This window comes from Bos mutus, chromosome 3, assembly GCF_027580195.1.
Source record: "Bos mutus isolate GX-2022 chromosome 3, NWIPB_WYAK_1.1, whole genome shotgun sequence".
Taxonomy (NCBI): domain Eukaryota; kingdom Metazoa; phylum Chordata; class Mammalia; order Artiodactyla; family Bovidae; genus Bos; species Bos mutus.
Window position 1 is genome coordinate 44821907 of NC_091619.1, and position 15364 is coordinate 44837270.

At 37.5% G+C, this 15364-nt stretch overlaps 1 protein-coding gene across 1 annotated transcript in view; it reads left to right on the top strand.

The window, feature by feature from the left end:
* Positions 1 to 13366, top strand: part of DPYD (dihydropyrimidine dehydrogenase) — a 930468-nt gene extending 917102 nt beyond the window's left edge. The window contains exons 22-23 of the mRNA XM_005888124.3: positions 7268 to 7408; positions 10623 to 13366. Of these exons, the coding sequence (XP_005888186.1) occupies positions 7268 to 7408; positions 10623 to 10793 (312 nt within the window). The 3' untranslated portion in view covers positions 10794 to 13366. The remainder of the gene's footprint in view (positions 1 to 7267; positions 7409 to 10622) is intronic.
* The last annotated feature ends 1998 nt before the right edge of the window (positions 13367 to 15364 follow it).

A 15364-nucleotide genomic window follows, 5' to 3' on the forward strand; every position in this document is an offset into this window, starting at 1 on the left:
ATCACAAAGAGTTGGATACAACTGAGTGACTAACACTCCATTAGCTTCTATCCCATCTCTTGGTTTGCTTGCTTCTCTCACCTTCTCCACTAACCTACTTCTTTATTTCCTGAATCAAGCTTTGTCTCTGCCCTCCCAGTTCACCTTATTCATCCTGAGTCCTGTTATCAGAGTTCAACTGAATTTAAACTCTAAATTTAAAGAATTTAGACTTCTTTTTCTAATTGTACAGTCACCCTCCCTATCTCCTTCCTCAGAGGACATTATACAAGATATCAAAAATAAATTGTGTGCAATATTTTTGAGAGTATTTTTGTATGATATTGCTCTATCACACTGCTGAAAAATAAATGGTGCTCTGGGTTCTTTTGGGCTTCCCACATTCTTCCCAGTGGTCAGGAATCCACCTGCCAATGCAGAAGATGTGGGTTCCATCCCTGGGTTGGGAAGATCCACTGGAGAAGAAAACAGCAACCCATTCCAGTATTCTTGCCTGGAAAATCCTATGGACAGAGGAGCCTGGTGGCCTACAGTCCACTGGATAGCAAAGAGTTGGACATGACGAGCGACTGAGCATGAACACGCCAGGTTTTTTAGAAAAGAAAAAAGTGGATGTGGCAAGGAGAGTGAGGAAAAGACAGAAGTAGAAAAGTTTCATTAAGGATCATTGAACTTTTGATTTGAGAACATTAGTTAAAAGAGAAATTATTAAGTGTCAGCATAAATTCAGTAGAAACAAACCAAATTATCTCATTTCCTATTTTGATAGGATAATTAAGCAAGCAGTGAACCTGATATAAAAAATATGAACCTGTGACATTGGTAACAGTACAGAAAAGGAAATGGTAAAGTAATTAAACACCTACATCAAATGATTTAAATATTGGCTGTTTCGGATAGATGGGGGTCCTCTAGTTCCTCATTCTTTGATCCTAAAGTTTGTATTAAACAGAAATATTGACTGATCTCTTTTACAAAGTTCTTTTGATTATCCCAAACAAATAATTAATTGACAAAGATGTGATTCTAGAATTCTGTACTCTTTTCCAACATTAATTTTGGGAACAGATATTTAAATCAAATGTATCATCTATACTTTAAAGAATTTAGCATCACTTTTTCCCACATACACATTCATACATAAACTTTTCCACTAATCAGGGATGACTATAGCACATCACGTGACCTTTGTACAGCCATACCTTGCTTGTAATAATGAATGTAGTTTCCCTAATCGCCACAGATGTGTGTCCAACAGGGACTAGACTAGCCATATGTGCCTCACTGATTATATGAACCTTTCAGCAAACTCCAGATTCCAGAATGTAGACTCAAGGGTTTTCATAAGCTGACAGTACTACATGGAAGCTTTGATTTTAAACAAACGTCCACATTTTCCACCGCATAGAATGATAATTCATTTTCTTTGATACTCTTTCCAAAATAATTTAAAATAGTTGTCATTCTTGTATCATTTTTCAGATTAAAAGATATATATAATTTTCTTAAGAACTATGATGAAAGAGAGGTGATTTCTTTTTAATTGGGGAATAATTGCTTTACAATGTTGTATTGGTTTCTGCTGTACAACACTGTGACTCAGCTATCAGTATATATATATGCCCTCCCTCTTGAGCCTCCTCTCCACCTCCTGATCCTACCCCTTAGTTCATCACAGAGCACTGAGCTTAGCTCACTCTGCTACATAGCAGCTTCCCACTAGCTATCTATTTTATACATGGTACTGTATATATAGGCTTCCCAGGTGTTCAGTGGCAAAGAATCCACTTGCCAAATGCAGGAGACACAGGAGATGTGGGTTCAGTCCCTAGCTTGACAAGATGCCCTGGAGTAGACATAGCCATCTGCTCCAGTATTAATGTCTGGAAAATTCCATGGGCAAAAGATCTTGGCAGACTATGGTTGAGGGGGTCACAAAGAGTTGGACATGACTGAGTGGATGTGCACGAGCACAAATGTATGTATGCCAAAGCTGCCCTCTCAATTCATCCCACCCTCTCTTCCCCCGCTGTGCCCACATGTCCGTTCTCTATGTCTGCATCTCTGCTTCTGCCCTGCAAATAGTTTCATCAGTTACTGTTTTCCTAGGGTCCATATGTATGCATTAATACACATTCTTTTTCTTTCTCTTTCTGACTTGCTTCACTCTGTGATATACTCGAGGTTCATCACATCACTGCAAATGACTCAATTTAACACCATGTGTTAATAAACTTTAGAGCTCCAAAGACTTTGTTTTATTTAGTTTCACATTAAAAAAATGGTGTTCTAATAAATGACGAGAACAATTCTCCAATAAAGTGCAAAAAGGGTATTTGATATATGCAGAATGTGAATTTGCTTCCTACAATAACATTTCTTAGAAATATGCATTGTTTCTTTGGAATAAACCTTATAAGCTGGATTCCTGTCTAGGGAGTTTCCTGTTTAATCATGTTTTGAATATTTACTGATTATTTCAGTCAAGTCGTGCTCTAATCCAATGAAACAACCATTTTGACTGGGTTGTTTATTAGATTGAAAAACTTATTTTCTATCACATATTGTCTTTTACAGCCATAGAAGAACCTCATCCATTTACTGATTTAAAATAGTATCAGAAAATATTAAGCATATCCAGATTCTTTGACTATGATTATTTTGTATTTAAAGAAGTAGGCAAGATTCCTTAAGAAGCCAGGAATAAAACTACCATATGACCCAACAATCCCACTACTGGGCAACTACCCTGAGAAAACCATAATTGAAAGAGACATATGTACCCCAATGCTTGTTGCAGCATTTTTTACAATAGCTAGGATCTGGAAGCAACCTAGATGTCCATTGACAGATGAATGGCTACAGAAATTGTGGTACATCAATACAATAGAATATTACTCAGCTATAAAAAAAAAATAACACATTTGAGTCAGTTCTAATGAGGTGGATGAACATAGACCCATTATACAGAGTGAAGAAGTAAGAAAGCAAAATACAAATGTTGTATATTAATGCATGTGTATAGAATCAAGATGATATTGATGAACCTATTTTCAGGGTAGCAGTAGAAACACAGAAACAGAAAACAAACTTGTAGACACAGTGGGGGAAGGAGATGGTGGGGAAAATTGAAAGGATAGCATGGAAACATATACATTATCATATGGAAAATAGATAGCAAGTGGGAATTTCCTGTGTGACACAGTGAACTCAGCCCAGTGTTCTGGGACAACCTAGAGGGGTGGAATAGGGTAGGAAATGGGGGGGGGGGTACTTCAAGAGGGAGGGGACATATGTATAGCTGTGGCTGATTCATGCTGATGTTTGGCACAAACCAACATAATATTGTCAATCAAATAGCCAACATCCGTTGGATCATCAAAAAAGCAAGAGTTCCAGAAAAACATCTACTTCTAATTTACTGACTACGGCAAAGCCTTTGACTGTGTGGATTGCAACAAACTGCGGAAAATTCTTCAAGAGACGGGAATACCAGACCACCTAACCTGCCTCCTGAGAAATCTGTGTGCCTCTTGATGACAGTGAAAGAGGAGAGTGAAAAAGTTGGCTTAAAACTCAACATTCAGAAAACTAAGATCATGGCATCTGGTCCCATCACTTCATGGCAAATAGACAGGGAAACAATGGAAACAGTGAGAGACTTTATTTTGGGGAGCTCCAAAATCACTGCAGATGGTGACAGCAGCCATGAAATTTTAAAAATGCTTGCTCCTTGGAAGAAAAGCTATGACAAACCTAGACAGCATATTAAAAAGCAAAGGTCTGTCTAGTCAAAGCTATGGTTTTTCCAGTAGTCATGTATGGATGTGAGAGTTGGACTATAAAGAAAGCTGAGTGCAGAAGAATTGATGCTTTTGAACTGTGGTGTTGGAGAAGACTCTTGAGAGTCCATTGGACAGCAAGGAGATCAAACCAGTCCATCCTAAAGGAAATCCGTCCTGAATATTCATTGGAAGGACTGATGCTGAAGCTGAAACTCCAATACTTTGGCCACCTGATGAGAAGAACTAACTCATTGGAAAAGACCCTGATGCTGGGAAAGGTTGAAGGTAGGAGGAGAAGGGGACAACAGAGGATGAAATGGTTGGATGGCATCACTGACGCAATGGACATGAGTTTGAGTAAACTCTGGGAGTTGGTGATGAACAGGGAAGCCTGGCTTGCTGCAGTCCATGGGGTAAAAAAGAGTTGGACACGATTGAGCGACTGAACTGAACACAATATTGTGAAGCAATTATCCTCCAATAAAAAATGATTTTTAAAAAGTACTCAAATCTTTTTGTGAATCTCATATTTTTTAAAAAAATATTTAGTAAATTAACAAATAGCTATTAGGCCCATACAACTAATATTTTAGTTGTAATAAAACTAATATTTTAGCCTAATATTTTACCATATATTTAATATATAAAGAAGTGAAAGATGCACTTATTTTAACAAATATTCAAGTACCCATTAGATTTCAGTGATCTCAGGAGCAAGATATACCACATATGACACAAAGATGAATAAAGCCTAGTAAAAGACTGCATATAGGAAGCAAATATAGAAATATGTATAAGATGAAGCAGAATTTGCTAAACAGAGAAGTAACAGATGAGTCAGCATAACAGAGTGCTTACAGACATAGATTTTGAAATTAGGCAGCACTAGTCTGAATGCCTGCTTTTTTATTTACTTACTCTTATACCTTAGATATTAGGCACTTCATCCTCTATAATATATGTGAAATTTAAGTGAGAAAATGCTTAAAAATTATGGCGCTGGCCCAATACATAGTAAGAACTCAAAGTAATCTGTAATCATTAGTTCCACATAATAGATAAAATACTATGAGCCATTGTGGGTGTGTAGGAAAGAAAGAGGTGGGAGACAAAGAAGAGAAAGAAGAAAAGAGAGATCACACCTTTCTTGGTTGGAAAAGAAGGAAAGATTCAGGAAATCTTCTTGGAGTAGTGGTGTGTCAGCTGTCTTTGAAGGATGGACAAGATTTTTCAAAATCAAAATGGGAAGGAAGAGTATTCTGGACAGAAGACCCAAGATAGAATTAGGTACCAGAAGAGTTGATTGATAAGTGTGTTCAGTACAAGGCATGTGTCTAGTATAGCATCAGACCAAAAAAGGCATGCCAGTGAAAGCCTTAAATGCTAGACTTAAATGTGAAACTGTATTTAATTCAGTAGATTTTTTTTTTTTTAGTAAGGTAGTGGGAAATTCAGTTTGTGCTATACAGCACAGATTAAGATGACAATACTGCATAAGATAGGATGGGAAAGGAAGAATATAATAATGAGACTTACTGTGTAGGCTCTTGTAACTACCTTAGAAGTAATGGGAAATTAATTAATAGTGGTTAAAGATGAAGAATTGATGCTTTTGAACTGTGGTGTTGGAGAAGACTCTTGAGAGTCCCTTGGACTGCATGGAGATCCAACCAGTCCATTCTGAAGGAGATCAGCCCTGGGATTTCTTTGGAAGGAATGATGCTAAAGCTGAAACTCCAGTACTTTGGCTACCTCATGCGAAGAGTTGACTCATTGGAAAAGACTCTGATGCTGGGAGGGATTGGGGGCAGGAGGAGAAGGGGACAACAGAGGATGAGATGGCTGGATGGCATCACCGACTCAATGGACGTGAGTTTGAGTGAACTCCAGGAGTTGGTGTTGGACAGGGAGGCCTGGCGTGATGCGATTCATGGAGTCGCAAAGAGTCGGACATGACTGAGCAACTGAACTGAACTGAACTGAAGTGAAAGACCATAGTGGACATGGAAAGAATATTCAAAAGATTTTGCAAATCCAGAACTCAAAAGACTTGGCAACCATTGAGATATTGGAGTAGGGAGAAGTAGGAGTAAAATACAACTCTGAAATTTCAAGCCTCAGTGATTGAAGAAATCCTAACAGTATTTCTATGACTAAAGAAATCGGAAGAAAGATCCAATTTTGTGATGTTGATGAAAAGTTCAGTGAGTGGTGAATTTGTTGTACCAAATTCTAGGAATGGTGCTCATCATGCCACTGATGAAGATCTTAAGTTTGTGAGAGAAACTCTGGATAGAGATATTGATTTGGACCCCAGGCAGCCCCCTACAAACAGACAGTGAGATTGTTGAAATTATATCTTCAACACCCTGAAAAGAAAATAGTAAAAGACAGTAAGTTTCTGATCTTATTCCTTGAGAGCTACACCAATAAACAGTATATAATAATGTAAACTTTGTTTCAGTTTGAAAGCCCAAAGTCATGAGCATATTGTCATTTAGAGTGGAAACAGGAAAAAAATAAAAGTTAAAAAGGGTAAACCAAGGTCATAAAAAAAAGAGCAGGAAATAAAATACCAAAGAGAATATCAGAAGATGGCTTTAATAAGAGTGAAACCTCCTTGAACATGGACCTTGAATTCAAACAAAAGATTGTCTTGTTAAAATTTAAAAACAGAAGCAGAAAATCTTGACAGCATACTAATTTGACAAACATTGTTACATTCTCTTGTTTTGTTTTATGAAACAAAGTGTTTCTTATTGTTGATGAAACATCCTCTGTGCTTCACATATTAAGCACACTTCCAATTAATATGAAGAACAAAGATGTGTAACGGCATGAAGAATCTTCAACGGTGAATGAAGAAAATCCGAGTTCTTTAATAGTAAAAGAGCATCTTATTTAGCTACTAGATTAACCTAATTAATTAACATAAATTAGAATTTTTAAATAATGAAATAACTCTTCAAAACATGACAGGTGGGTATGCTATCAAAGCATTTTTTAAATGAAAATCTAGACTTCAAATGCAGTGCTATAAATGCATAGTGTTCACATTTTTATTCTCATTCCTAGCAATCTTAACGTTTTCTAGTATCAATGCATTTCCCTTTGTTGCTCCTTATTACTTGGATCATTCAAAGTCCAAAACAGACGAAAAGAAAGCCACAACCATTGAAAATGTGTCATTTCTCCTGCCCACAGAAACATTGATTTAGATCATTCGTGGAAAACCTGTTGAATGCAATGAGTTAAGTCTTGTGTTTCTAAGCTAGATATCGAGAGAGGGTCCATCTTTCAGGAGACAGAAATATGTAAGCTACAATTATAAAAAGTATATCCATGAGAGCTACAATATCTAAAATCTTCTAAGTTAGATAATGCAACATTCTATAAAAACAGGGAGATTTGGACCGATATTAGTCATAACACGATAATGTTTTAAAATGAGCCCCGTAAGTAATCCGGCGCCTATCTTTTAGGATGTGATTGGAAAAGCTCTGCAGTACCTTGGAACATATGGTGAACTGAACAACACAGAGCAGGTTGTGGCTGTGATCGATGAAGAGATGTGTATCAACTGTGGCAAATGCTACATGACCTGTAATGACTCTGGCTACCAGGTAAGAATCATGCTGTAATTAGGGTGCTGTGAGGCATGTTTCTTCTGGCTTTTGTAGCAGAAAGCATCTTTGGTTGTGAAGTATGGGATTCAGACCAGACATGCCAAATGTCACTTCTCAGCAGTGACATAGCATTCCATCCTCTCACATTCATAGCACAGTGGTGATTTTCCTTTATCATTGGAGTAACAGTTGCTTTGCAATGTCGGGTTAATTTTTGTTCTACAACAAAGTGAATCAGTTTATATGTACATATATCCCCTCCCTCATGGACCTTGCTCACACCTCCCCTATCTCACCCATCTAGATCATGAGAGAACACTGAGCTGAACTCCCTAAGCTATAGAGTAGGCTCCCACTAACTCTCTGTTTGACACAGGGTAGTATAGATATGTCAATCCCAGTCTCCCAATTCATCCCACCTCCTCTTTCCCCTCACCCCATGTCCACACCTCTGTTTTCTACATCTGCATCTCTGTTCATGCCGTGCCAACGGGTTCATCCATACCATTTTTCTAGTGATTTTTTTTAAAGGAAGCTAATCATTCATATGAACGATGCCACCATTCAATGCACAGTATTGTTTTAGTGTCATTTCATCACTCATAAAATTGGAAGGAAAAATTCAAACAAAAATTCACACAATTATGGCCATAAGGAAGCATCATACCTTAAAGGAGAAAGAAGGGAAAAGAACTAGCACTTATTTCCATGATCTTGAAGAACTGGCTTCTGTGCTCTTCCATTCAGTCCTGATTGGGCTTTTACTACAGTTAGAAAGAAAAAGCATTTTGCCACCAAATAGCTATGCTGGTTGGGACCTATCCTTCTGTAGCTGGAAAAGCTGAGCAATTTGTGTTCCTACCGCATAAAGTGAGCCAGAGCTTCTTTCCAGTCGCTGAGTGCTCAGCTGAGAGTCTTCCATGGAACAATAAAGAAAAAAGTGGGTATCAGCTGTCTTCAGGTTAAGAACTACAGAATAATATTGTTTTAATTAAATATTTCACACTTTAAAGAAGTATAATAAAGTAAAAATAAGATCCCTTTAAGATGATTAATGAATTTTCAAGATAGATAAAATGGCCCATTTTTAAAAAAACTATATTTCATTTACCTTATTTAGCTTGGACAAAGATGCTATTTGCTTGTGATATGATTTTATGTATTCTTCTGACCACCTAATGGAGGTATGACAGACATAAGTTTAAATTTTAAAAAACCTCTTTCTCCTCAATTTAACACTGTTCCATACCCAATTTTTACCCATTGTATTTACTCATCTTTTTCTACACCTGAAAAGCATCTCTAGCAGTTATTTTGAAAATACTATTCATATCATATTCATTTTCATTTCATCTTTCCTCTCATTAACCAAACAGAGATAAGTCAGGAAGTTCTAACACTAAAATCACAGCACTAGGGTTCTAACATCTTAAATCTTAGAGGTTATGACTCCCACCTTGGAACTGTAGCCTTGGCAAAACTTCAACAAAAATAATCTTATTAGTGAGGGGGGAGATTGCAGTTACGCATTCAAAAAGATTTTTAAAAGCCTTCCTTTGGCTCTTCTGTCTCTCAAAGATAAAAAATAGAAAATCAAAATATTCAAATAAATGTGAAGTTTTACATGTTTGCAAAATTTCAAAGTATAAGATTTCTAAGATGTAAGTATTATTTTATTTTCATCAGTTGTTTCTTGTATTTCTGTTTATAATAGAGTACATAAGGAAGAGAATAGCTTTTATTCATTTAAACAGTCATCTGAGATGTTGTTTTACAAAACATGGCAGCAATTTGGTTAGACCAAATTTCTTAATGGTTTGTCATAGCTACAGTACTTGTTCAGATATATGGTTGTTTCCTTAAAGCTCAGAATTTTTAAAAAATATTAAGTACTCTGACATAATTTACTCTAATGAGACCATTTTAATTTGTTATGTTCATAAAAGAGAAAAAAAATTAAGTTGCAAGGAACCTTATTTGAGGGAGGGAAATTCATAAACATAACAAATACTTTAATTGGATTTTATAACATGTTGTATATGACACAGGAAAAAAAAAATCAGAACTCAGTAATTATTTGAAAATGTAAGATTTGCAGACCTGACCTCCAGGAGTATCTGGGGCAAGGTGGGGGCTTACTGACCCTCGTAATTTTTCTCAGCCCCCTCACTCATCCCTCCAAATTAGCACGCAGTCTGAGTAAAAACATTGACTTGTTCTGCGAGAGAGACTTCTCGACGAGTCCTCAAGCCCTCTCTGCCCCCATGTAGCTGCCCTGAAGTCTTTCCTAGATGGAAATTCCTGTCTGTTGTTTCCATTGTTGAAATATCTCTTTAACAGGCAAATAGTCATCATGACTTTAAATGAAAATCTCAGTTGTAAATTTCACACCAGGTATTTTCATTGCATGTTACAGATTGTTGTTGTTCAATTGCTACACCATATTATAAATTAAATCATGTTAAAAGGAAGGAAAGATGAGAGAGAAGGAGGGAGGAAGGAATAAATTATTGAGTTTCTCAAAATCCTGAGCGGTTTGAGAACTGAAAGCTTTATCCTGGTCCTCCAAGCAGAAGAATACCGGGCCAGGACCAGAAACCAGGTGTCCAGGCTCCCGTCTTTCAGTGCTTTTCCCCTTGGTGGAGGAGCAGTGCCTAGAATCAGCTTGGAAACCCTCAAACCTGAAAGCTGGCTCTTAAGCAAATTTTTTTTTTCTATTGCCTTTCTGTAAGCACTATAGCCATAATATGAAACCCAAACAAGTGCATTCATTGCCTCATCTGACAGTGACACTTCGCCACTGTCGAGAACCAGGAGTGTGAAAAGGACAAGGTGTGGAAGCGCCCTGCCCGCCTCAGGTAGCCGACCCACCAGGTCATGGTCAGACCGGCAGGACCCACACTCTGCTCACAATGCAGGAAACTAGAGAGTTACTATGTTATGAAATATTTTCCTCACACAAAGAAAGAAAAATACCTCTAAGGAATTTTAAACATCGTGTTTCTAATTTAAAAGGATTTTTTTTTTTCCCTGTCTTTTTTTTCCCCCCTCTTCTCTAGCAGCTCAACTGTTGCTATAGCTGCACCACAGTCTGGGCGTAGCTGTCTCCAAGTGCAGCTCTCCTGCAGTGGAGAAAAACGTTGATGCTAAAATAGGGGCGTTCTTGCCCTTTGTGGGCAGTGACAGCAAGACTCTTTATTTCTGTTTGCAGGCTATCCAGTTTGATCCTGAAACCCACCTGCCCACCGTTACTGACACTTGTACAGGCTGTACCCTGTGTCTCTCCGTCTGCCCTATTATCGACTGCATCAAAATGGTTTCCAGGACAACACCTTATGAACCAAAGAGAGGCTTGCCCTTGGCTGTGAATCCTGTGTCTTAAGGTGATTTGTGAAACAGTCGCAGCGAACTTCGAGGTCACCTACTTATGCTGATCTTTTCAATAGTGATCATTATGCTCAGCTTTTTCTAAATTCAAACATATAATTTCTAAATTTAAAAAAAGATTATTTCTAAAGAAATTTCTAAATTTTAAAAATGTCTGCTTCCAGTGATCATTCAATTAATGGTCATAAAATAGAATAATTCTTTTCTGAGCAGAATTGTTCAATATAACTATGGAGCAGTTAATTGGATGTTCACCATCAGTTGTCCATTATGAAAAAATTAACTTTTTTGTAGCAATTAATGCTACACTTTTCAAATTGCCCTATGCTGAGTTCTGTCTTTGATTTCTAATTGTAAGGGAAATTAAGTATTTTAGAACAAAGTACAACTTAACTTACAACAAATGTTTCCAAGGAAACATTTTATAATTAAAAATTACATTTAATTTTAACTCTGTTTCTAAGCAAAAGTGATTAGCTCCATAAAGCTCAGATGAAGTCAAATAATTATTTACTGTGGTAGCAAAAGAAAGCCAATGAGGGTTTGGGAAACTTTCCTTAAGGTCTCTTCACTGAAATAACTGGATACTGAAGGCGAGAGTGTTCAGTAACCATTTGTATCAAGCTATGCTATTCACCACTCAGGCCTGAGATGCGTGTCCAAATGCTACCAATGAATCAACATGACATTCCTGTTTAAATATTTAAACTATGTTCCTAACAAAGTAAGACATTAGGATGGAACTCTGGTTAAAGCCACTCTTTTGCTGTGCACAGATCTGTTCTATCTGCTTCTAATATAGTCACCTTCGTGATCCTAGCAATTAATGTTTGAACACAGCACAGATTATACAGAAGTGGGGTCATGTGCTTCTTTATTCAAGAATGAGAAATGCAGTACGGGTAATATATATTATATGGGTGATACCACTTTACCAACTCTTTATTTTAGTGTCCATGTTGAATTTCGAAAGTAATTAAAAAAGAAATGGTATTTTCTGTTACTGCCAAATAATATTTTTATATTCCTTGATTTTTAAAATCAGCAAATAGCATCTTATAAACTTGTTTATCTCTTCTTTGTGGCATATTTTAATATGAATCCATAAGTAGTAAATCTTCATGTAATCATCCATAGCACCTTTCTATGACAAATGCAAGATCAAGAGAAAAATAAATGTTTGATTATGCACTTTTAGAAATGCACATTTACCACAAAATCTGTATGATCAAATAATATTAAATAAAATTTTATAAAGCATTTTAAACAACATGGTCATTTGCTATCTCTTCTGCAAATACAATCGCATGTCAACCATTTAGATTCTGAGGTAGAGTAGTTTGGGGTTAACTCTGTTGTAAATTCCATTCACATTCAGTAATACATATAATAAAGTTCAGTTCAGTTCAGTCACTCAGTCATGTCCAACTCTTTGTGACCCCATGAATTGCAGCACACCAGGCCTCCCTGTCCATCATCAACTAGTTCAGATCTAATGAAGATGTCCTTGAGACTTCTTCCCTCTCCTCCATGCTGATTGATCACCCCTTCTGTACAGATGATGCTAACGTCTATACCTCCAAGTTGGACTTCTATCCATGTATCTGACCACTTGCTGTATTTAAGCATTTCAAACTCAATTTCAAAAGTCAAAATAGTTACTTCTCCACTTTTTGTCTTCCCTGTTTTCATCCAGTCCTTTACCATGTCCAACAATTTTACTCCTAAAACATTCCCCAAGGCTTTCCCCAGCTTTAAATTGTAGAAACTGCCATAGTTCATTCCTCTAACATGTATTGTCCAGCTCTTGTAATAACTTCCTAACAGGTCATCTGACATCCCTGCTGACATCCCTGCTCACTTTTTCAGGTGTTATGCTACATTACTGGCCAACATGATTGTCCCATCATATTTCTCCACCATCATAAAAACCTCCAGATCCTTTCATGTGTTAACAAATTAAATGCGGTCTCATTGTAGCTTAATTGGTATAGAATCTGTCTGCAATGCAGGAGATCCAGTTTCGATTCCTGGGTCAAGAAAATCCACTGGAGAAGGGATCAGCTACCCACTCCAGTATTCTTGGGCTTTCCTTGTGGCTCAGCTGGTAAAGAATCTGCCTGCAACACGGGAGACCTGGGTTTGATCCCTAGGTTGGGAAGATCCCCTGGAGAAGGAAATGGCAACCCACTCCAGTGTTCTTGCCTCGAGAACCCCATGGACAGAGGAGCCTGGCAGGGCACAGTCCATGGGGTCGCAAGAGTCAGACATGACTTGGCGACTAAACCACCACCATTAAAATGGAATACAATACTCTCCTGCTAAGACCCCTCCACTACTATTCCAAACATACGTCCCTTACATAACTGAGCTTTAGCCAAAGTTGGAAGATAACTACAGTCTCTGGAGTTTGATATCTGCCTGTCACTTAATTGCTTGTTACCTCAGACAAGCAACTTCAACTGTCTAATCTTTAAAACTGGCATTAAAACAGTTTCTAATTCCCAAGGTGAGGATAAAAAAATAATAATACAGGTAGGTTAATTAAACAACTCACTGAATAAGCAATTATTTTTACTTACCTAAAAGCATCCTATAATGAAACAATTTATAAAATAAAGATATGTTTTGAATACAAATCATCTTCTGTCTCTTCTCTTATGTGTTGTTATTTTGAAATTGAAATGTTTATACTAGAACAAGTTGTAAATCTTACTGGTTCCCTTGTCAATAATGAGTTCATCAAATTTTTAACACCTGTTCACCTAAAAATATGTTTATACTAGAACTCATATAATCAGGTTATATTTTATAATCTATACATAATTTCAATAATAAAACAACACTCAGTTGCTAAGATCTTCTTAATATTGTCTGAGGATACATCAGAGGTCTGTCTTATATTATTCATTTGAGAGCCTATCATCAATGGCACCCCACTCCAGTACTCTTGCCTGGAAAATCCCATGGATGGAAATGCAGTCCATGGATGGACAGGACTTCACTTTCCTTTTCACTTTCATGCATTGCTGCAGCAATCCACTCCAGTGTTCTTGCCTGGAGAACCCCAGGGAGGAGGGAGCCTGGTGGGCTGACTGTCGCACAGAGTTGGACACGACTGAAGCAACTTAGCAGCAGCAGTAGCAGTCACCATGATAAAGCTGTGATCCATGAAGGGGATGTAAACAATATTTACAGGTGACTTTTTTGTTAATGTACAAGTCAACAAGAATTTTTAAGTTATTTTATTGTAATGCTGCTAAGTCGCTTCAGTCGTGTCCAACTCTGTGCGACCCCATAGACGGCAGCCCACCAGGCTCTCTCCTCCCTGGGGTTCTCCAGGCAAGAACACTGGAGTGGGTTGCCATTTCCTTCTCCAATGCATGAAAGTGAAAAGTGAAAGTGAAGTCGCTCAGTCATGTCCGACTCTCAGCGACCCCATGGACTGCAGCCTACCAGGCTCCTCCATCCATGGGATTTTCCAGGCAAGAGTACTGGAGTGGGAGCCATGCCATGTAGAGCCACCCCAACGGATGGGTCATAGTGAAGAATTCTGACAAAATGTGAGGAGGAAATGGAGAAGGAAATGGCAACTCATGCTAATATTCTTGCCTAGAGAATCCAAAGAACGGTATGAAAAAGCAAAAAGATATGACACTGGAAGATGAGCCGCCTAGGTCAGGTGTCCAATATGCTACAGGGAAGAGCAGAGAGCAATTACGAATAGCTTCAGAAAGAATGAAGTGGCTAGACCTAATCGGAAGCAATGCTCAATTGTGAATGTATCTGGTGGTTAAATTAAATTCCAGTGCTGTAAAGAAAAGTATTGCATAGGAACCTGTGATGTTAGGTCCATGAATCAAGGTAGATTGGACATAGTCAAGCAGGAGATGGCAAGATTGACCATTGACATGGTAGGAATCAGTGAACTAAAATGGACATGGACGAGAATGGGTGAATTTAATACAGATTATCATTATATTTACTACTGTGGCCAAGAATCCCTTAGAAGAAATGGAGTAGCCCTCCTAGTCAACAAAAGAATCCAACATGTGTTTCCAAGGTAAAGCATTCAACATCACAGGAATCCAAGTCTATGCCCTAAACACTAATGCCAAAGAAGCTGATCAGTTCTATGAAGTCCTACAAAACCTGCTAGAACTAACACCAAAAAAAGATGTTCTTTTCATCATAGGAAATTGAAATGAAAAAGTAGAAAGTAGACTAAACAACAATTTTTTATATGCCACACATTTAATGCAGAGGAAGTTCTTTTACCATTGTTTCAAAACTATATCAACCAAACAACAGCAACAAACCAAAATTGAAATGTAACTAAAATGTATCATTTAAGCATATAGTAGTCTAGTCAGACTAGAGGTTATTAGCCCCATTTCATAGATGAAAAACCAAGGCTCAAAGAGTTAATGAAATTTACCTAAGACCATACACTGAAGAGGGCAAAGTCCATATTTAAATCCAATACTGAGCTTCCCTCACTACACAGCCTATGGTCCTTGTTCCCCATCTTCATTCGCACTTCTCAAACCTTCCTACGAATATGAA